This window comes from Protomyctophum bolini, assembly GCF_963924005.1.
Source record: "Protomyctophum bolini genome assembly, chromosome: 2".
NCBI classification, from domain to species: domain Eukaryota; kingdom Metazoa; phylum Chordata; class Actinopteri; order Myctophiformes; family Myctophidae; genus Protomyctophum; species Protomyctophum bolini.
The window spans coordinates 8475048-8498468 of NC_137863.1; the positions used below are offsets into that span (position 1 = coordinate 8475048).

General features: G+C 43.4%; 1 protein-coding gene across 6 annotated transcripts; it reads left to right on the plus strand.

The window, feature by feature from the left end:
- Window positions 1–340: 340 nt before the first annotated feature.
- eif4ba (eukaryotic translation initiation factor 4Ba) lies at window positions 341–21784 on the plus strand. 6 transcript variants are annotated; one of them, XM_080782111.1, is made up of 17 exons: window positions 341–410; window positions 4394–4543; window positions 5146–5351; window positions 8286–8402; window positions 8738–8792; window positions 8957–9106; window positions 9638–9675; window positions 9709–9751; window positions 9782–9856; window positions 10589–10780; window positions 11865–12138; window positions 13000–13097; window positions 13718–13976; window positions 16635–16672; window positions 17558–17687; window positions 19210–19282; window positions 20782–21784. In XM_080782111.1, exons 1-17 carry the CDS (start codon window positions 398–400, stop codon window positions 20848–20850), a joined length of 1980 nt encoding a protein of 659 aa, XP_080638237.1. In that variant the 5' UTR covers window positions 341–397; the 3' UTR covers window positions 20851–21784. The 6 variants fall into 6 exon arrangements, with proteins under 6 accessions (XP_080638237.1, XP_080638235.1, XP_080638236.1 ...); XM_080782109.1 differs by having other exon boundaries at window positions 9638–9751; XM_080782110.1 differs by having other exon boundaries at window positions 9709–9856.
- The last annotated feature ends 1637 nt before the right edge of the window (window positions 21785–23421 follow it).

Consider the following 23421-nt stretch of genomic DNA (forward strand, 5'->3'; position numbering starts at 1 on the left):
GCTGTGGTCCATTTAGCTACCAAAATATTATTTGGCAAAGACAATAAGGAGAGAGGAGTCAACTTGTCAAGTCACTGTGGCTCAAGGATCTATATTTATTGTGTAGCCTATGTGTATTATTATTATTGCATAAGGATAGGCTACATCATACAGCTGCAGCATACCAACTGCGCTAAGCAAAAGATTGAAAGAAATAAAGAATACCCAGATCATGTAATGTAAAAACGTAAATGTAGTTTTTTCGCCCCAGCTGTGGTGTTTTTTTAGAATGAAATTCATTGGGCTTGGGCTACAAGGGCAAGGAGGGAAGACTGGCTCGTGAACAACATATGCGCGCTCCCGTTGATAAAGTTGTGACGCCTTCATCCGGGAACTTGCTACGAGCTCGCTCTCCAACATGGCGGCGTCAGGTGAGGTTTATGTGGGTGAACGATCTGGGTCGTGTGGAGTGGTTTTCAGGGGATATTGCCTCGACATAACGTAGAACCTTGTGTTTATGGATTGTTATAGAAGTGTCGTGTGGGCCGGCGTAATTGTCCCGGGTGTCTAAACACGTCTGTCGGTTGTTTTTGCCCGGCAAAGACGCAGTGGCCCGCAAAAGAAGGGGGGGCATCCGCGAGGCAGCATACATAGGCTCAAGCGGCACAACAATCTGAACATTTGTTTTTAATGCTGCTGCTATTGGCGTGGGACGGGTTCCTCTAATTAGGCAAAATGACAACGCCGCGTTTGCGATGTCGTTGGGCTTTTGGTGCTTTCTGTACTGGCGTGAGACGTTGTTTGCTAAGTGTTTCCAACTGAATTGCGGTGCTAGCCTGCTGGCTGCAGCCAGCCAGACAGCCACATTCTAGCTCTGCTCTGTTCGCCGTGGTGGTGGCGCGAGGCGAGGCGCGAGCTGTGTGCGCAGCGGCTGGGGCGCACGCGCATTGATCCGGAGCAGTGGGGTTGGGTCGTATCGCGCTGCTCGCTTCCTAAAAACCCATCAAAATGCTCAGAATAATGCAGATATATCATATATTGTCACTTCGCTCGACTCTTCACGTGCTGAGTATTTTTATCCAGCACCTGACTGACCTACTTATGTTGGTGTTACTGATTATGTGCACTCGGGCTACCGTATGTAGCTACTAATCTAGTACCTAAGATAAAACACGTGTGTCGGTGTGTGCTGTGCTAACTTGGGTCTATAGATATCTATTGTTTAGTAACAGACGGGAGAAGAGGGACATGTGTCCGGGTCGCATTTCAACCGCCCACCCGACCCGGTACCCCCGCAACTTTGAGCCATCCGATGATGGCGCACTTCCATCGGTCCTGGCGCAGCCACGAGCACTAGGCCCTAAACCTTAGACAGCTAAGCGGGGAGACTCTCCCGTCAGCACTCCTCTGATGACTAAGCCCAGGCAGGGGCATATATACATTAGACAATGAGAGCTACCTGGTTTTGCGTGCTGTTAAATCCTTCAGTTGACTGTGACTCAACTATTATTTATATATTTAGATGTATATTACACACACAAGCAGCCCAGTTAAATTAGCTTTCTTCTAGCTACTGTTGTGTTATGTCATCAGAGGGGCGGTTGCATGTAAGGGGCCTCGCTAGTTTGTGACTATGTGTATTAATTGTTGATGCTGCTCAATTCAGTTGGTTGGCTCCACCTCCACCATGACTTAACTGTAAACAGTGAGTCTGCATTATCATGGTCAGGGCACAGTTGTAAATATTGTGTGTGTGAGTGTGAGAGAGGGAGAAAAGAATGCCCTGACAGCTGAGAATTTCACAATGAACGTGGCAGCTGCTTTGTGGTGCTCTGACAGCACCAAAACAAACCAAAGCTGTTTGAAGCCCCCAGCTATCCCCATTTTCCAGGGGTGTTTTGCAAAGTTCAGTATGCATTACTCAGGAATTGTGTTTCCAAATTAAATTCTGTCACCTAGTGTCATTATGAAACCTGGAAACGATGGTTAGGGTTCTGTTTGAATGGGCGGATGCAATGGTGAGGCGTCTGTTGATTAATGTTTTTGACCTACAGCATTGAAACAGTAACAGACAGACCACTCCCTATTTAGTGTGGGGCAGTCGAGTGTTCAGGTTCAACTTCATTCTTGGCCGCATGTTGGACAAGAAATCTCCATTAAAAACAAAAAGACAGTGTTTTCGGTTTTCCTTATCATGGCTCGCACATTGCAGTTCCCTTATCAGTTATTGTTGGAGCAGCACACTCCACAGCTCACTGCAACACTGCTAATGGTGTGTTTGTCTGCACACACACAACACAGCAGCTGTCCATATAAAGGAAGGCCTGCATGCATGCAAGCCTTTTCAGAAGAATAGCTTGTTGTCCTGTTAGTCATGGCAGAAAATGGTGGTGGTTGTCAGGTTGTGTGGATCCTGATTTGCTCTACTTACCACAAACAAATTTGTAATGAATTGCATGTTTTGGTTTTCCCTTTTAGTGTAGTCATTGCAAACTCCAGTAAAACCAATTAATAAGCCTGTAGTGTAACAATAAACCTTGATTATTTATATTTAGTTGTGCTTCGGTGTCGGGCAGATCTATAAGCTTTTGATCGGCTATTTATTTAAAAGTATGAAAATCATGTGTAGATGTGTAATAACTACAAGTATTTTACATAAGGGCTGTAGCCCACATCTTGGAAAGCTGATTCCCACAGTCTCCATTTTGTTCCATTTGTAAACAGTATTTACTATTTAACCCCATGACTTAAACCCTATATACTTAGTTAACAGGGGTACCCCCAGCCCCAGAGTTCCTGGTTTGATCCCAGACACCGGATTAGCAGGTGCGTTTATTGCGTAGTTTCCTTTGCCTTCACGGTTCACCTTAAGTTTGCTAGTATTTCTCTCTAGACCAAATTAGGGCTGTCAGTTTACCTCTATAATCCCATTCGTATTTCATTGCGTTATTATTTTTAATATTGGAACATTTACATTCATTTTAGCTCATTATAGCCTACTGAAAAAAACGCCTCACAGAATATCAAGTTTTGTATGCACGTTCTGTCCACTAGAGGGCCAAAGCTATTTTAGCAGGTAAAAAAAACAAGAATGTTTCATTAGTCAGTCTAACTCCAGATCACCAGCAATAGAGCAATTGTTTCTCTATTTTAATAGAATGCTTGGCTATCAGATGAACAGGCCAGCAATGCATAGTCTGCAGACAGAGTTCAGACTGCAGATTACGCTTTCTCTTGATCTTATTTTCCCGTCCACGTTCCACTCGTCACCGCGTTCGGAAAATGGCGCACTGACTGCACTGCACGGTGCAATGCAAACTATGCTCCGGTCCGGTGCGATATTTCCGAACGTAAATGTTCTGGAGTGGTGATCTGTCTGGTTCAGCCTCTGTCTTGAACCTCTGCCTTGTTTGTTTATACGTGCTGCTGCAGCACTGCTTCCTGCTTTTAGTCTGACCATAGACTGTAAAAAATATGGACAAAGCGTTCCGCGGGTCTAACATGAACATAAAATGAAGCCTGTCAGTCCTTGCACTGGAAGTCGCCATCTTTCTAGATCCGTTTGGGCCCAGCTGGCCCATTGGCTGGCCCAGACAACGAGGCGGGACTTCCCCCCCTTCTTCTTTGTTGGTTTATATTTTGACTAGAGTGGGTGGGGGATCCCGTTCATAGACTGTAACGGTAGCCACGCCCCTCAGAACATGCGCAACTTTATGGTCGTTTTTTTTTATAAATGGGACCATAATTTTCCAAAAAGAATTTTATGACATTAGAAATGAGACCTTAAACTAGTGACTGGAAGCAAAAAGTATTCATGTTTATTAAGGTAATACAGTCTAGGTGAAGTTCATGGACTTCTATAGGGCTATGGGTTTTTTTGAGCCCAATGACAGCGCCACAACAGGCCATTATATGAACTTTCATTTCCTTAGTGGCTTCACAAAATATCTGTCTGACTGCCCCCCTGAGTCTGACTCACGCCCAGCAGCAGCTACAGCACCGCCCCCTGCTATAACTCTATGGCTGGAAGGCGAGAAGCGGCCGGGCCCATTCAACAGCGCTAGATTTGTTATTCATTACATTAAGCGAGCGGGTAAAATATAAAACAAAATTAAATTATTAAATGGAATTAATAAATGATAAAAGCTACTTTCGAATGGCAATAATAACATTCGAATACCGTATGTATTTTCGATTTCTTTCATATTTTGAAATTCGTTCCGACAGCCCTAGACCAAATATCTTAGCTGAACTGCTTGATCTGCTATTTTCCACAAATATTTAGCCCAAAATAGGGACGCTAGAATTCGAGTGTTTAAATGGGTGTGAATAACATGGGAACAGTTATCTATTCCAGACAGTACAGTACATGATCTGACATCACTTCATCTGTGTGTATTTGTTCCATCTCCAGCTAAGAAGAAGAATAAGAAGGGCAAGACCCTAACTCTGACTGACTTCTTGGCCGAGGACGGTGGAGGCAATGCCCCAGCTCCGCCCCCCAGCTACCCGTCCATCAAGTCCACCAGTTGGGCTGACGAAACCGAGGACCTGGATGGAGATGGTGAGTCAAGGCATACCTAGACTTAGACCAATCCATTGGTTGACACTAACGTTAATATAATAATCATATATTTTATTATATTATAAGCACTCTGGTGCTCTTTGATCGGTATCGGCTGATAAGCAAGTTGTGGGATCGGGAAGGTAAAATAATTGCATCGGGACAACTCTAGTAGGTTTATTGACTGCCGTTTTAGCCACTACACTAAACTTTGATGTATCGGTAGTTGGAGATGTCATTCATCTGGCTATGCGAGACTACCACATTCTGTACCACCAAATCCTTGTTTTCTGTCAAGTTCTTAAATTGTAACATAACATTAATTTCTAGGGAGGCTTTGTTTCTCTCACCTGCACACATGGCGACAAAGAAGATGTGTTGTAAAATATTAGGTTGACTCCATGTCACCCTCAGTGGAAATCCTAGCTGTTTGCTTATAAGCTTGACTGTTGATTGTCGTCTGTTGCACACCCACACCCATGGGTGGGTGTGTGTGTGCATTAGTAATCCGTAGGCCCGTAACACTTACTAAACAACTAGATGTATAGGAGCGCCTCTGTTGGAGATAATTAATTAAAGCTCTGGTCTCATTTTCTCCCAAGTCTCCACGTCCTGGCAAACGGAGGAGGATTCATACCGGACACCAGCCATCGACCGATCCATCCTCCCCACAGCGCCGCGGTCGGCCCGGGAGCCCAATGTGGACCGCTCCCGGCTGCCTCGCAGCCCACCCTATACAGCTTTCCTGGGCAACCTGCCCTATGATGTCAGTGAGGAGTCCATCAAAGACTTTTTCCGTGGCCTAGCAGTAAGTGTCATGCATGTGCACACACGAGGGCTGCTGCACAATATATATAGTATTGTTCTATGTATTTGCATGTAGGATAATATTTGTAAATTAGTACCCAATGCATCAATACTACTGTCAAAAATGATAAATGCAGATAAAAACAGATGAAGTAGATTACCTCTATACAGTATTGTCTTCATGGCATGTTGTGGTTGCTGTTGCACCCACAATTTTATATACATACATTAATTTTGATGGATATTGAAAAGTAAGCCATGGTTGATAGATCCATGTAAACAAAATGAAACCCATGTGACAGTTCACGATTATCTTACTATGGTTAATAAAGGGCAACGTTTTATGGAAGTTTCCGACAGTGTTTGGGTCGTTTTTTCTCTCCAAAGATGCCCTTTTAGTACTTGTCCTACGACCCTTTCACCAAACCTTTGAGTTGTGCATCTGCCTTTTTCTATAGAATTTGAACATTAGAAAACTTCAATAGAAGAAATGCCACAGATTCTGAGAAAAGAAAAACCTAAATGTTGCACAACTGTTTATATGCTTTTTCTATTTTTTAAATGAATGATGGCATGCCTGGGGCCTTGTAGACACCTTGCCCGTGAGCTCTCATTCCTTTGCATCAGGACTATTGCTGTTTACTAAGAGGAACAGGACACACAGGTCCCAGCTCATTAGTTACGTAAAACAGTAGTTGGTCGTTTAGGAGGCTCATAAAGCCTGTTCCTCATATGAGATTTTCTAGGGATGTTTTGACACGTATGCATTACTCAGGAATTGTGGTTCCAAAGTAAATTGTGTCAATATGAAGCTTGGAAACAAATGTTGCATTATTCAGTTTGAATTCACTTGGGCGGACGCAATGGTCAGGTCTCTGGTGATTGACAATTTGACATACACAAAGTTGTAGCGGTAACACTAGCAGACAAGTATTTCAGTATATTCTTTTATTTATGCTCCAACACTCATACCCACTCCTCCAGCACACTGCACTGGTGCTTTATGACGGTGGTTTCAAAGTGGTCCTTGGGTGGGGTTCCAGGCGGTCCCCCTGGCACAACAATGTTTCAGATGAGGGGTCTGATTCTGTGGCCAAATACCTATTCATTTGGGGGTCCTTGAATTGAAAAAGTTTAGGAACCACTGCTTAATATGTTTTTATGCAGTTTAAAGTTTTGTGCAAATGAACATTGTTTTGCCCAAGGAAACACCTTTCGAAAGGGCCTGCACATGCGTGCACACTTTAGGGCTGCACACTCTGTGTGTCCTACACTATGGAAAGAAGCTAAAATAATTCCATTGCCAAAAGATTTTTAAAAAGCTGCATTTTCTGAGGCTAATAGTAGGCCTATAAGTCTACTACCGGTGCTCAGTAAAATGTTAGATGATAGTTTTCAACCTAATACAGCATAAGTAATGAGCTAATTACAAAATGTCAACATGCATACAGAGCTGGTAACTCCACTACCTCTGCTATAGTTCACATGTCTGACAAATGGTTGAATGAATTGGACAATAAGACTGGTTGGATGCCTGACTTCAGTGCAGTGTTCAATGTTATTGATCTCGAATTGCTAAGAGCCAAATTGAAAGCATATGGTTTTCTATCCTCTGCCCTCTCTTGGATGGATAGTTATGTCTGGGAGGAAGCAAATAGTGTTTTTTTTTTTTTAAAGTAGTCTTATCTGAGAGTAAGGATGTACTATATGGAGTTCCTCAGGGTTGTTTAGGTACACTTTTTTCCCCCATTTTTACAAATGATATGCCTATGCAGATAATTCGACCATGTTTAGCGCTGCAACAACGTGCAATATACTGAATGAAGTTTTAACGAAGGAATTACAATTGTCAAATTGGGTAAAAGAAAACAATTTGACAATTGATATTGAATGTTTCCAAGACTCATATCGCACCGGACCGGGCACTAAACATATGCTGGCTGGAGACTCCCGACTGAGTTTAACTATGAGGGGACCCCAATACAGCAAGTTAATAAAATAAAGTTACTTGGTGTCACAATTGATGAGCGCTTGACTTGGTCGGATCATATTGATACGATTGTTGTAAAAATGGAGCAGGGTATTGCGGTTACACGCAGATGCTCTCCCTATGTTACACCACTAATAAGAAGGGAGGTAACACAGGCATTCGTGCTTTCAGATTTGTATTGTACGGTTGTGTGGTCCTCTGCTGCAAAAAGATGTAAAAAAACTCCCGCTAGCACAAAATAGAGCTGCAAGATTAGTGCTGCACTGCTCTTTTAAAACCAATGTTTCTAGGATGTTTAGCCATACACAGTTTAGTATGGCTAAGTGTAAAGGATAAATTAACTACTATAAAATTGAGGGGAAAGCCAGATTTCTAGTTCAGGTCTAAAACATGGATATCAAACTAGACGGGTAAGCTCAGGGTATTTGGAACTTCCAAAACCAAATACAGAAACACTTAAAAAAATCTGTTATTTATTGAGCCACCCAACAGTGGAAGTCATTATCTGTTAATACAAATCAAAAGTAAATACTTAAAAAAAACATTATTGCAAGAGTTCACACAATTGGACTGATGTGCTTTTGTACATGATGTTTAACCTACATTATCTATTTATCTTTAACATTCTGATGTAATTGAATTTAGATTTAGACAGTCAGTAGTTATGTAGTGTCAGTTGTTATGGTATTGTATATGTTTATGTTTTGTGTGGACCCCAGGAAGACTAGCGACCGCAGCAGTGGAAGCTATCCGAATAAAGACTAAGAATTATATGGCCAAAATATAATTCTTCTATATTTATGACAAAATGTGTCATTGTCTTCCTGTGAAATGCAGTTGACCTTTGGATCGATTCATCCGTTCACCTCTGATTGTGAAGAGGCTTTGTCAGCCTGCTGCCAGTGTGTTCCCAATTCATGTGTTTCTCTCTTCATACATTTCCAGATCAGTGCGGTGCGTCTCCCTCGGGAACCAAGTAACCCAGAGCGGCTCAAGGGGTTTGGTTATGCTGAGTTTGATGACGTGGATTCCCTTCTAAGGGCCCTCAGTCTCAACGAGGAGGTGAGTGCTTTGTTTTGTACCTACTTGTATTTAATCAGTGTAAAAGGTAAAGTACAATTTCCCTGATGTGTTCACAGTAACGCCACAATTTACAACTTGCTGCCAGGTTGTTTTCTTTTTTCTTATGTCCATACTTGGTTTTAAAGTAGCCACTCTGGCTGGTGGAGATAAGTTTTCCTGACTAGTTTGCCACAATTGACAAACTCGCCAATGTGCAATGCAATTTTGAGCACAGTCAAGTGAAGATGCACATACATCTTGTTAATTCTGAAGAAATATAATACTGGAAAGTGGAAACCATAACCTTTCTTTTCTCCTACCATCTATGGCTACAGAACTTGGGAAACCGAAGGATCCGTGTGGATATCGCAGACCAGTCTAACGATAAAGGTACATTAATACCGCTTTCATTTTATCAACCACAAAATCTTGAACCGTAATCTAATATAATTAGCTGGTACATTTGGGGAATTAACAAGTCACCTACTGAACCTCTTTCTTGCAAAATGTGTACTGTAATATTCTATATTCTAACCTCCTCCTGTACACCTCAGAGAGAGACAATGGCTCTATGGGTGGACGCGACCGGGGTGGTCGCATGTCGGACTTGGGCCCTGACAAGACGGACAGTGATTGGAGGGTCAAGAGACCCAAAAGTGATGACGATGAACCTCCTCCAAAACGAGAAGAGGCGTTTGGCGAGAGTGAGTTCCACCTAGCTGCCTCATAGCAAATATTAAGCATTAGAGTGTGTGTGTGTGTGTGTGTGTGTGTGTGTGTGTGTGTGTGCTCTTATGTGTGTATGCGGTGGCATCAAAGCCTAAAAAAAATAAAATCAATTAAAAACTAAATGCCATGATATTTTGCAGTAATCTCATGAAGAACTAGAAGAATATCAAAGAAATTCCATAAATTAGGAAACAAATGTTTAAGAAAAACGAAAGTTTGGGAACCAGTTGTGTAAAGAACCTCTGTTATTTTGTTGTGCTTGTAGGATCACGTGACCGCTATGAGAACCTCTGTTATTTTGTTGTGCTTGTAGGATCACGTGACCGCTATGAGAACCTCTGTTATGTTGTTGTGCCTGTAGGATCACGTGACCGCTATGAGAACCTCTGTTATGTTGTTGTGCCTGTAGGATCACGTGACCGCTATGAGAACCTCTGTTATGTTGTTGTGCCTGTAGGATCACGTGACCGCTATGAGAACCTCTGGTATTTTGTTGTTTCTTGTAGGATCACGTGACCGCTATGAGCCCAGGAAGGAAACCTCCTCCTCCGCCTTTGGCGGAGGAGGAGGTTCGTCTTCCGCCTTTGGCGGAGGACGGGATCGCGATCGCTATGACGATCGTGGGGGTTCGTCTTCCGCCTTTGGCGGAGGACGGGATCGCGATCGCTATGACGATCGTGGGGGCGGTCGGGACCGCTATGAAGGAAGTTCTGGTGGAAGTTCAGGTGAGTTACGGTTTTCCTTTTACACCGTGGCTCTGTAGGATTCCAGCCGCCATGATGTCATAGATGCGTGATAGCCGACCGATACTACATGAAGTCTGAGATTGGTGTGCAAGACTTTGAAAATGCCTGAAATAGAGATGCACCGATGATGAGACATTTTGGCCGATATCGTTAATTGCTGTTATGGCCGATAACCGACACAAACCGTTGTGAATATGATCTCATTCTGTATTAAAAAAATAATACTTTTGTCCATTGTGAAAAATACATGCAACGTTATCTGCAGGTTTAGGTCAAGTCAGATTTAACTTTATACCTTATATTTAAGAGTAACTAAATATATTGACCAAAAGGTACACATGGTCACCAATAACCAACTTTGTTAAAATAAAAAATCTTGGCCAATAATTAAACATGGGCATTAAGCTTTCCAAATACATTTCAAGCAGACGGCAATGTGTGCACTGTGGGCTCATCATCCCCATATAAAATACGTAGCCTGCGTTATTTATCGGGAAGCGACGCTGCAAAAATGCGTAGCCTACGTTTATTCATTTGTATAAATGTGTTTCATCCAATCTAGTGGACAGGCTACTCTCATTAGCTTTGGATGGCTATCCGTTGTTACAGTAGCTTAGACCTTGGGCTGCGCCATCTTTGATTGTGCACCCTTTCAGTCGCTTTAGTCTCCAAATGCGCCTCTCCTCATCTGTCCTCCCTGATGTTTCCCAGCTTTTGGCTCTCGCAGAGACACCGGAGATGGCCGCCGTGCCTTTGGCACGGGCTTCCGGCGTGACAATGATGACTATCAGAGTAGTAGCGGTAGTCGCTATGGCGGTGGTGGTGGTTATGGTGGTGGTGACCGCGAGGACCGGTATGAGAGACGTGAAGAGAGGCGTGAAGAATCCGGTGAGGGCGGCGAAGGTAAGAGGCGTTTTTATTTTAATAAAGCACCACAAAATATTCTGTTATCCATCCACATAAATGTTGCCTAACGGATACCATTACCATCAATACCAATAATGCAGGCACACTTTAGTAGGCCTGTAGCCCTCAACATTGCACCGTATAGTGTTCAAGTCACCTGCAGTAGGCCTAAGCTAACACAATAAATGTTATCCTCTAAAATGTAGTTACTATGGGCAGGCTTTTGGATGACAATATAGCCTTTGCATATAATTGATCCTATTAACAATGAATGAATTAATAGGACCCATCACTACTCAAAATTCCATGTAGTTGGTGGTTCACCAGTGGTGAGAACGGCCAATAACAAACCTATGCCTACTGCTTTAACAAACAGTCCTTTCATTGTCTCAAAATGAGGGACCTACAGTGCAAGTATCTTTCTAAATGTTCCCCCCCTGCCTAGTAGCAAAGATATTGAAATTAAATGTCTGCAGTCATATCGGTAGGTAGCTCTGATCCGTAGCTCTAATGCGATGCATTTAGAGCTATGTTACTCAACTTCCACCGCTCGCATGAACGCAGACCTGCCTCATCTTTACTCACCAAAACAAAGGCGTGTTGTGTCATTAGAAAGCCTACTTTCCTTAGTGGAAGCACTTTGAGCCCCCCACCACACATATAAACCGTACTTTTTGGGCAAAAGTTGAGAGTAACATGGCTCTAAATGCCTCGCATTAGAGCTATGGACCAGGGCTAATCGGTAGGCAAAGATCTCTGGTTGTCTGGCTACATGAAACTAGAAAAAGTGTTGTTGAGGCGGAGCTCTTGAGCATCTGAGTGACTTACAAAGTGCAATAATGCAGTGAATGTAATAATGCAGTAAAAGCAAATGTCAACCAACTTGCTGAGTGGCAAGAAAACAATGAAGTGCTGCAAAGTAACTAGGCTAGTAGCAAGTGAATAAATAGGGGTGTGCTTTTCACTGTCATCTTATGTAGTGTTGTTAATGGTGTTGTGGTGCTGACTCTGTGATGGAACAATGATACCGGCACAATTTCAACCTCCCGTGTTCCTGCATCGTCTTCTTCGCCCCTCTCAGGTTCAACTTCAAGGCCCAAGTTGCAACTGAAGCCTCGCAGTGTTCCCAAGGAGGAGGAACAAGGTGGCGGTGGCGGCGGTGGTGGTGGTGGGGGTGGTGGGAGTGCCCCAGCACCTAGTGCACCTAGGGCCTCTATTTTCGGCAATGCCAAGCCGGTGGACACGGCAGCGAAGGAGCGTGAAGTGGAGGAGAGGCTGAAGAAAGAGCAGGAGAGGTTGCAGAAGCAACTGGATGATGGCCTAGGCCGGGGTCTTGACAGAAAGCCCAGAGACAGGTGAGAGTACTGCATCTTTCATGTTTGTTACATGTCAGACTATGATGTAACGGAGGTTAACCCATTTTGGGCGGGAACCCCTTCTGATGTTAGCATTACGTTATGCTTTAGCTATTGAAAAATAGCAGATCTACAAGCTCATAACGCGCCACCGAGTGGCACGCTACGAGCTTGTAGGTCTGCTATTTTTGGAAAATCGAAGAACGACTGACATAGAAACATAGCCTTTTCAGAAAACTGTCAGGATGTGGAAGACATTTTTAGAATCTGATCTCGGGTCAGAATGGGTTGTACCATGGGATTGATTGAACATCGTGGCCACATCCTATACATCAGTTCAGTTCAGTTTATTTTCGGAAGCAGGTTCATAGATGGCACATATAGTTTCCATCTTATTTTTTCTTTTCTTTTCTTGAGTGTTCATAGCTCATGTCCTGTCCGATCCGAAAAGGGGTTAGGGAGAAGCCATAGGCTTGTCGGGGCCCTACCCCTGGAGTCCATTTGTGCAGGTGTAGCACATCTATCTGCCTACACAGTGCATACATTCATGTTGTCCATAGGTATACATTCATATATATGTGTATTCTAATAACAATTGTAGTTAATAATAATAATGGTATAATATATATGATTCACTATACTTATATAGTACATAATATGTGGTGTGGTTTACGGCTGACGGCACACAGACTGAGCCTTTTTGATGCAGAAAATATATGAAAATGACATACAAAAATGCATTATATTTCCTGTAACCACCATTTCTCAAATGCTCAAAACGTATAAAAGTAAAATATTCGAATTTCTACCCTTTCTTTTTCTTGTGTGTAATGGTTTTAACGGCCTCTGTTTTGTGTTCAGAGAACCCACCTGGCGGAATGAGGAAGCTACCGAGCAGCGTCCCGAGCGTTCCCGCACAGGAAGTGAGTCATCACAGCCAGGAAGCACTTCTGGAAGAGGTAAGATGTCGGCATTCATTCATACATGTCAGCCCTGATTGATATTGCATAATAATACATCCAAGAAATATCAATGAAGTTGTCTCAGACAACTACAAGTTGTTCTGCATCATGCAAAAAACGAGATTACTTGTCATAAATCGACACAACACAAAGCTGATGTATTAGTAACAAGTAGAGTTGTCCATTTTCTTACTTAATTCTTAGTACCGGTACGAGTACTTTTTTATTTTCATTGAGTAACTATTTATTTTACCCTTTTTTTCTCCAATTAAATGTCATTGTCACACGCAGTTGTCCGTCCGTCAGTTGTCATTTATGCTTGTAGATCGGCAGTTTTTGGCCATTTGCTGCAGTGTTGGGTCAGACTTGCTCCCGCTGCATTCGTTCAGCCTAGTGTCTATTGGATGTTTTTTTTACTCTGCGTACACAGAAACTAAGTGTGCAAAAGTGGTGCGATAGTACATTTTCCCAAAATGTTGGCAGGTCTGCAGTTCCTCCATGCATTTGTCAATATCCAGTCATGTTTAGTCGCTAGATGCTTACAATGGTTTCACTGCCATCAGCATTCACCACTCCCTCGGTTAAACACACTTTCCCTCGCTCATGTCCCCTACCAGGTTCACGGCGTCGTGAGAGCGAGCGCTCTGTGGAGAACGAGGTGTTCAGTGGGAGAGAAGACGAGCCCTCGTCTCCTGGCTCCTCCCCCCGCCCCCCTGCCACCAACAGCTCCTCCAAGGAGCCGCTCAAGGTGATGCCTGCTCCCCCTCCCAAGGAGAACGCCTGGGCCAAGCGCAGTGCGGTCACTAGTGCCGGATCCAGTGATGGAGACGCACGACCTCCTGTCTCTCCCAATGACTCTGCTCCTGCTAAACTCAGGTTAGAATGCTTTGTGGCTTCTATTAGAACTGGCTTCCAGGGAGGCACGGTCGGTAGTGCTGTGGCCTCACAGCTAGAAGGTCCTGGGTTCGATTCCCGTTGGGGACGCTGTGGGTGCTGGGTGCTGCGTCATCAGTGCCTATACCTGAGGCGGGGTTGGCGAAAGGGCCTTTCTTTGTGGAGTTTGCATGTTCTCCCCGTGTCCCCTAGAGTAGGTACCCTCACAAAAAACATGCAGTAATCCTGGTCTCTAAACTGCCTCCCCCTGGCCAGCTGGGGCGCCTGATGGAGGGGAAAGGAACTGGTTGGAATAACGTGCTCCTTCCACGCGCTACGTCCAACCAGGGAAACTCCCCCCTGTCAAGTGTAAAGGGCAACTTGGACACTCATGCATGAAGGAAGCATGAGTTCAAGTCCGTTGCTCTCCCCATGTTGGCGGAGGGTGTGTAGAGCCCAGGATCACCTTAGATAATTGACACAGGTGAAAAATGGGTTACAAAATCGTGAGGATTGGTTAACCGGCGCTCCCATATTAACACCCTGAGTGCACAGGACGGAGTTCTCCGCCCTATCAATTAGTAACGCCCAGCGCTCAAGACGGAGATTGCTCAAAAGGACGGAGATTATTGATATCAAAACCGATCGCATCGCTCCACAGGCTGGGAGCATCTGTTGCGCAACACTCAATGTTATTTTCCGGTGGGACGTCATCGAAAATGTTCCCCTCCATTTTAGCCGACGAGATCGAAAATCTTAAAACGTTAACTCTTAATCTAAATCATTCCGTCCAATTCCAAGAAAAGATTGTGTTAGACGGTCCCGTCTCTAGTCGCGGTAGAATTATTCATACCTCCCTTTGTCGATCACCTCTAGAGGGTTTTGGCTACAACACGCTACTTCAGCCACATCCGGGATAACATCCGATCCGTCCCTAAATGTTCTCTGCTGCTATAAATCGCTGGGCGCTATGATTTTAATTGATTAAATGACTTCGGGCGTTCAGGTGTTAACTTCCCAGGGCAGTGTTTTCTCTGAGTTCTATACTGGTGTGAAGGAAATCTCTTGTCTTCAGAATCTCTTGCCTTACTGAGATTCCCAAGTATTGTGAACCTAAAACAATCGCTGTGGATGTGGTGTTTTGATGTGGTTACTGGATTTGTCCGCAATATTCGACTTCGGTATTTGTAACCATTAAATCAGGACGCCCAGCGATTTGTTTCTTCAGGGCCCATTTCAAGGTGCACAAGGCTCCATCTTGGATGTAGCTGATGTAGCCAAAACACCCCTGAGGCGATCGACACGGTGACGATACTTCTAACGCGACAAGCGACGCGACCCAGATGGGTCATCAAAAACATAATCTTTGGGCCTGGGCCGTGGCTCAGCAGTCCAGGAACCTTGGCCGGTAGTCCGAGTCTGGCAGTGTGCCGTGACTGCATGTCACTCCCCCATCTCTCTCCCCCATTTCCTGTCAGCCTACTGTCTGTCCCTCTATAAAGAATATAAAATAAAAAGGCGAAAGCTACAAAAAACTGTAAAAAAACCCCATCTTTGGTTGGAATTGGGACGGATTGATTTAGATCAAGAGTTATTAACATTTTTCATGTTTTTCCTCATCCACTAAAATAAAGGGGGACCACTTTGGAGCCTGTGGATCCTGTGGAGCTAGGTTATGATATCATTAATGTTCCATCCTGTGATTAATCTCCGTCCTTTAATGCCGTAGCTCAACTCAGGAACCTGCCTCCTGCGCTCTCAATGTCTTCATGAGCTCCGGCACCTCATAATTAAGCAATATTACACGAGAGGGTGATGCTTGCGGAACTCGACTTCGGCTCGTTCCCCTACCGCAATAATCACGTTAAACAACACCCTCGATTGTAATATTGCTATTCTACAACAGTTACACTTAAAACAAAGAGAATCGCTGAAAAAATATATTTTTTTAATGACGATGTAGTCACTACGACCACAAATGTCCAAAGAAACTAGCTAGCCTAGCCACCGAGTTTGCTAGCGCTCTGGGAGAACAGAGCAGCTGAATTCTTTCTTTTGATTAGGTGGTGAACAGTGCTGGTTAAACCACCGGCTAGAAGGCTGTTTCAACCAATCGGATTGCTTCCTCTTAACGACCTGTTGTAGAATTTACAAATGAAGCACGTGGACTGGATAGGACACCAAGACAGAAATAAAATGCAATAGAAACCAGTGATCTTTCTGTGGTTTGTCTCTTGTCATTAGGCCCACCTGTTTAATCCCTTCAGTGCTCGGCTGTATCAGTTCTACTGCTGTGTCAAACATTCACAACTGAGAACTTGAAACTGAGAGGTTGAGGTTCAATCCCCGGCTGGGTCATACCAAAGACTGTAAAAATGGTTTTGATTACTCTATTAACCGTTTGCAAATGGTACAGTCGTACGATTATACAATGATGCTAAAAGCATGACACAAAATCCCTAAGGGCTTGTTTCCATTGTGGTAGAAGAGGAAGTAATGAGGTGTTTATAATATACTGTATAGGCTATGTTTAGTTATACATTTTTTTAATTTCCCCAAACTATAAATGTTCATGTACTATCAGATTTTCCCCTCTTCAAATTTGAGCGTTTCTTTTAATTAATGTTTTTCTAATTCACTTATTTTTTTTCTTCTTTTTAGCTCGTCGAGTTCTGCAGATGAAAGAGGATCTGGAAAGGGTAAGGTCCACTAATGAACTGTGTTTAATCACCTAACCAACCCTCGGTGTGGCCTGATGAAGTCTTGTCATCTATCTCTGACTAAAACACGTTCTGAAGTCAAGAGTGAGTGTGACTGGGTTGTCTTGCATTCACCCCCTCATCACTAGACTGGTTCCCTGTGCCTTAAAACTTGCATATTCCTGCACTGAAAGTTTATGGAATAATAGTGAGAACTCCGTAATCTCCCTTTCCTTGGTCAGGCCGCTGGCGATCGGCTAAAACAGAGGACGTTGTGGTGGAGGGTGGATCTCTTTATCTGGAACGGAATGGAATTGCCTATGCCTAATCCTAGTCTTGAATGATAAACCTCTTGTTTCTGTGGAACATTTAATTTTCAATCGATAACCCTCTTGTACCTCACACTGTGTGTTGCGTCAGTGTTGAGAAAGTGACTCATGCCCATAACCACTTTTGGACGCATTTTGGATAATGCAGTGAACACTTGGAATTTTCAATGTTCAAAGAGTTTTCTGAATGTGCGAAGCCATCATTTTATTTACATCAGGATTGGGAAGACCTGATGTAGAATTTTTGGGCGAACTCATTGACCATAATGGACACAGTCTGACACACAGTCTGCTTGCTAACCCCTACGTTTGATTGATAGTTTAATTAGGGATGTTTGTGCAGGACCAGGCTTGTTGGCTGGTTTAAAAAAAAAAAAAAAAACAGCTTGCATTCTAAAAGTGTGAATTTGCCATTTTTACCTTCCGTCAGAAAAACGCTTCTGCTCTAGAATTCAGCTGGGTGCCTATTAGTGCTACAGTTTGGCATGAGTTTAGTCCCCATAGTAAGTCTACCAACCTCTCCTTCAACACTCAACTGTCTGAGCTTTCCTTACAGACGAGAATAAGGCTGCCGGTGTGCGTCGGGACCCGGGGGCCCCACGGGGGCGAGGGGGGTCCACGGGGCCTGGAGCGGGCCGGGGCCGTGGAGAGGGGCCCAACAAAGACCGACGGAGGGAGGCAGACAGGTTAGCCAACCAGCAGCCCCAGACCCACTTATGGGTCTGGGGCTGAGGCAAGGCTTTTTATGGAAACCCTAATGGCTGGCTGATGCTCAATAACTCATCTATTGCATCTGTACACAAAAATCCTGAGTTAATTCAACTCTTATGGGACAGATTTACTAAGCCTTTTGCACCCCGTTTCAGATTAATTATGCACTTACTGAACAAACACTATAGAAATATGTAAAAGCTGGAGAGACCCTTGTTACTGAACAAACACTATAGAAATTAGGGATGTCCCGAGCAGGTTTTTTTTGCTCCCGATCCGATTCCGATCATTTGATTTTGAGTACGATATAAATTCCGGTTATGTTGATGATTCCACGTGCATACCCTCTATATATTGGCCTCAAAAGACCTTGATCTTTCAGAACAAGACTGTTTCAAATGTTCAAGGTGCTTAAACGGTCATGCAATATTTACTGTACACTAAGGGATCAATAAATCTATTACGACTGTCAGTAGCTGCTGTTATAGTAAATTAGATGTTGATTTCATGCAGATTGGGATTGGGAACACAAGTTGTAAAAGTTGTATCAACATGGCAGTCTAAAGCCCAACACACACCGGGTGTGCAGCGACACGGCACAGGCGTTGCCCCGCGGCATCGCCTGGAAAATAGAACGGTGGCGTATAGGAGCGTCAGGCGAGGCGTGAACGCGCGTCGGACGCCGCCGGTGTGCGATAGGTTCATTGAAAATAACCGAGGCGGCTGTTTTGACGCGCGGCGTTCGTAGACGGTGTGTGCAAGGCTTAACCTGTCTTTCATGTATGCGTATGTGAATCTGGCCCTCCGAGTGAAATTAGCTCAGGACTTTTTGGTGTAGTCTATTGGTACAGAGGCTAATTTTATAGCATTCCTTATGGTGGATAACGCCCTGCAACATTGAACCATTGATCTCTACACTATATCCTTATTCACATGCAGTTGATCAATTACGGCAGTCGATTGTAATGTTGGTAATTTATTTATGACTTTGCTTATGTGTCCTGCTTTCTATTATGTAGAAACCTTTGGAACTGGCCAAGAAGTCTTTTGATTTGTTTTCGGTTGAACAAGTGTTAGTACACTGTGGGTTCTTGGATTTAAGACTGGTAGTCCGAGTGCCGCGCTACGAGCTTGTAGATCTGCTAAATTAAATGGTTTCATTCACCACAGTGTAGGTGAAATACTGGGAAGGCTTTCTTGATTTTTCCTTCCCCTGAAAGAAAATCAGTTCTGAGGCGACTGTGTTGACCAACCATCTTCACAAGTTCGTTTTTTTATTATATTTACAGCTTGCAGCACTTTTTAAAACATTTTGATATATTGAGAATTATCTTTTTTTTTTTTAAAGAAACATGTCATAAGTGTAGCTTGGTTCCATTTGGTTTGTTGTGCTCTTGTGTGTTAGGTGCACACTTGAATCCTAGTTTCAAACCCTCCATTGGTCAGCTCAGCCTGTGAACTTTGACCTTCATGTCCGATTGTCCGTTGTGGTTGTAGAAAGGATAACAGAAGAGATCGAGACTCCAGACCACCACCAGAGCCAAAGAAATATGAAGATACTCCCACCCCTGTGAGTCTTAACTGGGTGATGTCACTTCCTGACTCACTGCCCCCCACCCTGTTTCCGCCCTCACCCAGAGTGTATGTAGCCTCCCCTTGAAGAATTCTAGTGTCCCCAAACGATCAGATTTTGCAACTAGAGAAAGAATATCCCCCCCCACCCCCCCAAACAAAGTCCATTCATGTTGGCTTCAGTTCCTAAAGCCCTTTGTGGTTCCATCCTCATTTAATTTCAATAATCATCATATTTTCGAATAAATCTATACCCATGTGCTTAAGGGGAACTTGTCTGATATTTAATGTGGATTCCATCATGAGAAGAACATGAGAAAGCACTTTACAATGTGTTGTGTGTGTGTGTGTGTGTCTCTAGAGCTCATGCCGGAACGTCACAGCCATCCTACGTACTGTACTACTCATTGAAACGCGTTGTTTTACATAGGCTGGAGCTTTTTCCTGCAGATTGAGAGAGGGAGCTCTCCACACACAACAACAAAGATCCCCCTTTTTCTGCTAGTTTTAATGATTGGTGCTGCTCATAATTTGAGTATAAAAGAAAATGGCTGATCAATCCATGTTATTAAAAAGCAATAAATGACTCTAGTAATTATATATCTGCTTGCATTCCATTGTCTTTCATATTGTACCTTTTGTTGGGGCTTTCTGTAGTCTCGTTTGCAGTCTCTAGTCATGGTGGGGAGAGGAAAGCGGGCTTAGTGTCCCATTGGACATGGGGCTTTGTGTCCCAGCAGAAGGGTGACATCAGCCATCAAGGGCTTCTGCCAGAAATATCCCATTGGCCGTATAGGGCTAGTCTCCCATTGGCTTAGAGACAAGACAATCATGAAAATCTCACCACTACATGGCTACTAGACCAGGTGACTAGAAGACTAGAAAGTCCGATCATTGCGGGGCACGGTGGCACAGTTGGTAGTGATGTCGCCTCACAGCTAGAAGGTCCCGGGTTCGATTCCCACTCGGGACGCTGTGGGTGCTGGCGGCGTGTTTCCTCCTCTGCGTCATCAGTGCCCATACCTGAAGGCGGGGTTGGCGAAAGGGCCTTTCTGTGTGGAGTTTGCATGTTCTCCCTGTGTCCCCTAGGGTAGGTACCCTCACAAAAAACATGCAGTAATCCTGGTCACTAAACTGCCTCCCCCTGGCCAGCCAGGGCGCCTGATGGAGGGGAAAGGAACTGGTTGGAATAACGTGTTCCTTCCACGCGCTACATCCAACCAGGGAAACTCCCCCCTGTCAGGTGTAAAGGAGCAACTTGGACACTCGGGCATGAAGGAAGCATGAGTTCAAGTCCATTGCTCTCCCCATGTCCCCCATATATGGGGACTAGGTTGGTGGAGGGTGTGTAGAGCCCAGGATCACATTAGATGATTGACACAGGGGTGAAAAATGGGTTACAAAATCGTGGGATAAAAAATATATATATAAAAAAGAAAGTCCGATCATTGATAAGCTCTGCAAGCTGATAAAAAATGTTTTCTCTTTCCTCTCCAGAAGTTCAGCTCAGCCAGTAAATATGCCGCTTTGCTAATGGACGGAGAAGACTGCGAAGAGGTCGAATGAATGAAAAAGAGAGAAACCCCTAACGATGAGAAGAGGAGAAATAACGGTGAATTGGGGGAAGATATCATGCATAAAATATGGAGAAAAGTGTCTCCTCGCCTGGAATAGAGGCTGCTGGGAGGGGAGGGGTGTCACTCCCCTCGTTTCCTAACTTCCTACAACCCCCTCCCAACCCCACAATTCCTTCCTTTCTTCTGGACTTTTCAGTTTCTAAAAGAGAATAGTCACATACTGGACTTGTTTTAAATGGAAAAGGAAAGGAGTAGAGATAACACATGGAAAAAAAAAGATGGATAAAATTGAATTAATTGTAATAAAATAAATGAAAACGTGGGGAAAAATGAATTTGTATATTTGTGGATCATGGTGTGGTAAAAGTTGAATCCTTTTAAGCAGATTATGTAGCCTACTAAATGGAAGTTGTTTTTTTTCCTCAAACTTTGACTTATTGACCTTCGTAATTCGTAACTCCAACTCCCTATTAATCGGTTTCATTCATTAGCAAAAAGATATTTAAATATTATGAAATAATTTGTGAATCATTCTGTGGTAGATCTTTTTCCATGCAAAATGCTAGACATGCTGTCTCCCCATCATTAACAATCATGTGAAATGTTGAAACTAGTTTACTGATTTATAAAAGTGTTCAATCATTTATAAATCATTATGCAGTGGTTGCTTTGCTAACAGATCCAGTTGTTGTAAGGCTCACACTGTTACAACAGCACAGCGGCCTGCATGCTAACAGATCCAGTTGTCTTAAGGCTCACACTGTTACAACAGCACAGCGGCCTGCATGCCAAATTCAGACCAGCAGGGGATTCTCACCCGGAGTCTGTCGAGCGCCATTACTATCGTATCCAATCATGATGCAGATGTTTCAACACTGCAGTTTCTGATGACGTAATGGCACCAATTAAAGTCTCCTCGTATTCCCTGTTTCCATCTTGCTATTCAACACAGCTGTTCCAATGCCTCACCCTTCCTTCCTGAGGTGAGCAGACGCTTTGGGGGGAAATCTAGTTGCCTAAGGGAGGATATGAGGATTATCAAGAGATTACATACATTTGTCTTCCAATTTGTAATAAATTGGGGTCATTATGTACATAAATTGTGGTTATTGTATGTCCATGGAGTATTGTGTGCATTCCACTAAGATTAAGTGCAATGTATCATGGCACAAAATCAAATGGTAGTTGCTTTGATGTTTCCGTTAAAACGGAAGACAAACTACACTCGACGATTACATGACTTTCTATATAGTTTTTTTTACAGCAGACACTATTGTGACAACATCTAACCATGTTGCATTGATGTATGTGCTCACTCTGGGATCGTTGTAAGGTGTGAAGAAGCTACTGCTGGCTGCTTATGAACGGAGACGGGGGGGGGGGGGGATTTCATCATCCGATATGTCATCTTATTTGCAGCACAAAACGTTTTCTCCCCTCATCGTTGCTTTGGTGTGGTCTAAAGTGTCTTGACGATGATTCTTCTGTGAGCTCATTCTCTCTCCACCCCCTGCTGAGGGTTGGATGCCTGATGGCAACTGGCAAGAGTCCTGCTGAGCCCTTCTACAAGTAACCACACGATACAAATTCAGAGTTGTCAAAGTTGTAAACATGGAACATAAAGCAGCATGTTTGTGATTTGCCAAAGGAATGCTGGTGAGCAACAGGTTGCTTGCCTGGACATTGTCTATGAAGTAATATCCCACATCAGCCAATGTTTAGTTTGTGATACCAATTTTATCCAATCCGTAGAGACCATTCATACAGGATTACAGGACATGGAACACAAACTGAAGGTAATACATTATATTTGTTGGGTTCTCTCCTTTTCAAGAGGGCAATATAAAGTGAGCTAAAGGGCCATACTCTAATTGAACAAGTTGCAACATGGTGTTGAATTATGTTAACGACAAATGCACACATTGCCTTGTAAAATAGGCTATTTGCCAGGCCAGAAGGCCTGGGTCCAATTCTTTCACAAATGTTCACACATTTTACAGCTGCAATCAAGCTAGCCTAATAATTTGGCAATTTTCATGATTCTTTAAATATGGAATCAAGGCACTGTTTCACATAATCTTAATATTTACCATTTGGTTTATGCCTGAATAAATTGAATATGCCGATATTTACTCAAATGCTAAATATCAATTACCACTCATTGTGATCAAATTCACATTAATATGATCTCAAAATCTATAATGCTCCTTTTTATTCATAACTTAAGATTTTCTGCAGCAGTTTTGTTTTCCATTGAGGTCATTGTTGTGTTTTCAATGAGTTCAGAGTTTAACATTCAGTTTGAAGTTCATTGGGCTTATCTGTCGGGTGCACAGCACTGCGCACACAACCCAGAGTAAACTAACCTAAAAAAAGTTTATTTTTGAGTGGTAGCCTTTATACACTGGTTTAATGTTTGTCTTTAGTTCAATGTTTGTTTTGTAAATGCCATTGACAATGAAGGGAAAAATTGTCATAATGTAACTCATTACGTCATATTGTCTGTTTATTGTTAATGGCGTTTATGGCCGTTTGTTTTACATCACCTAATCAACATGAG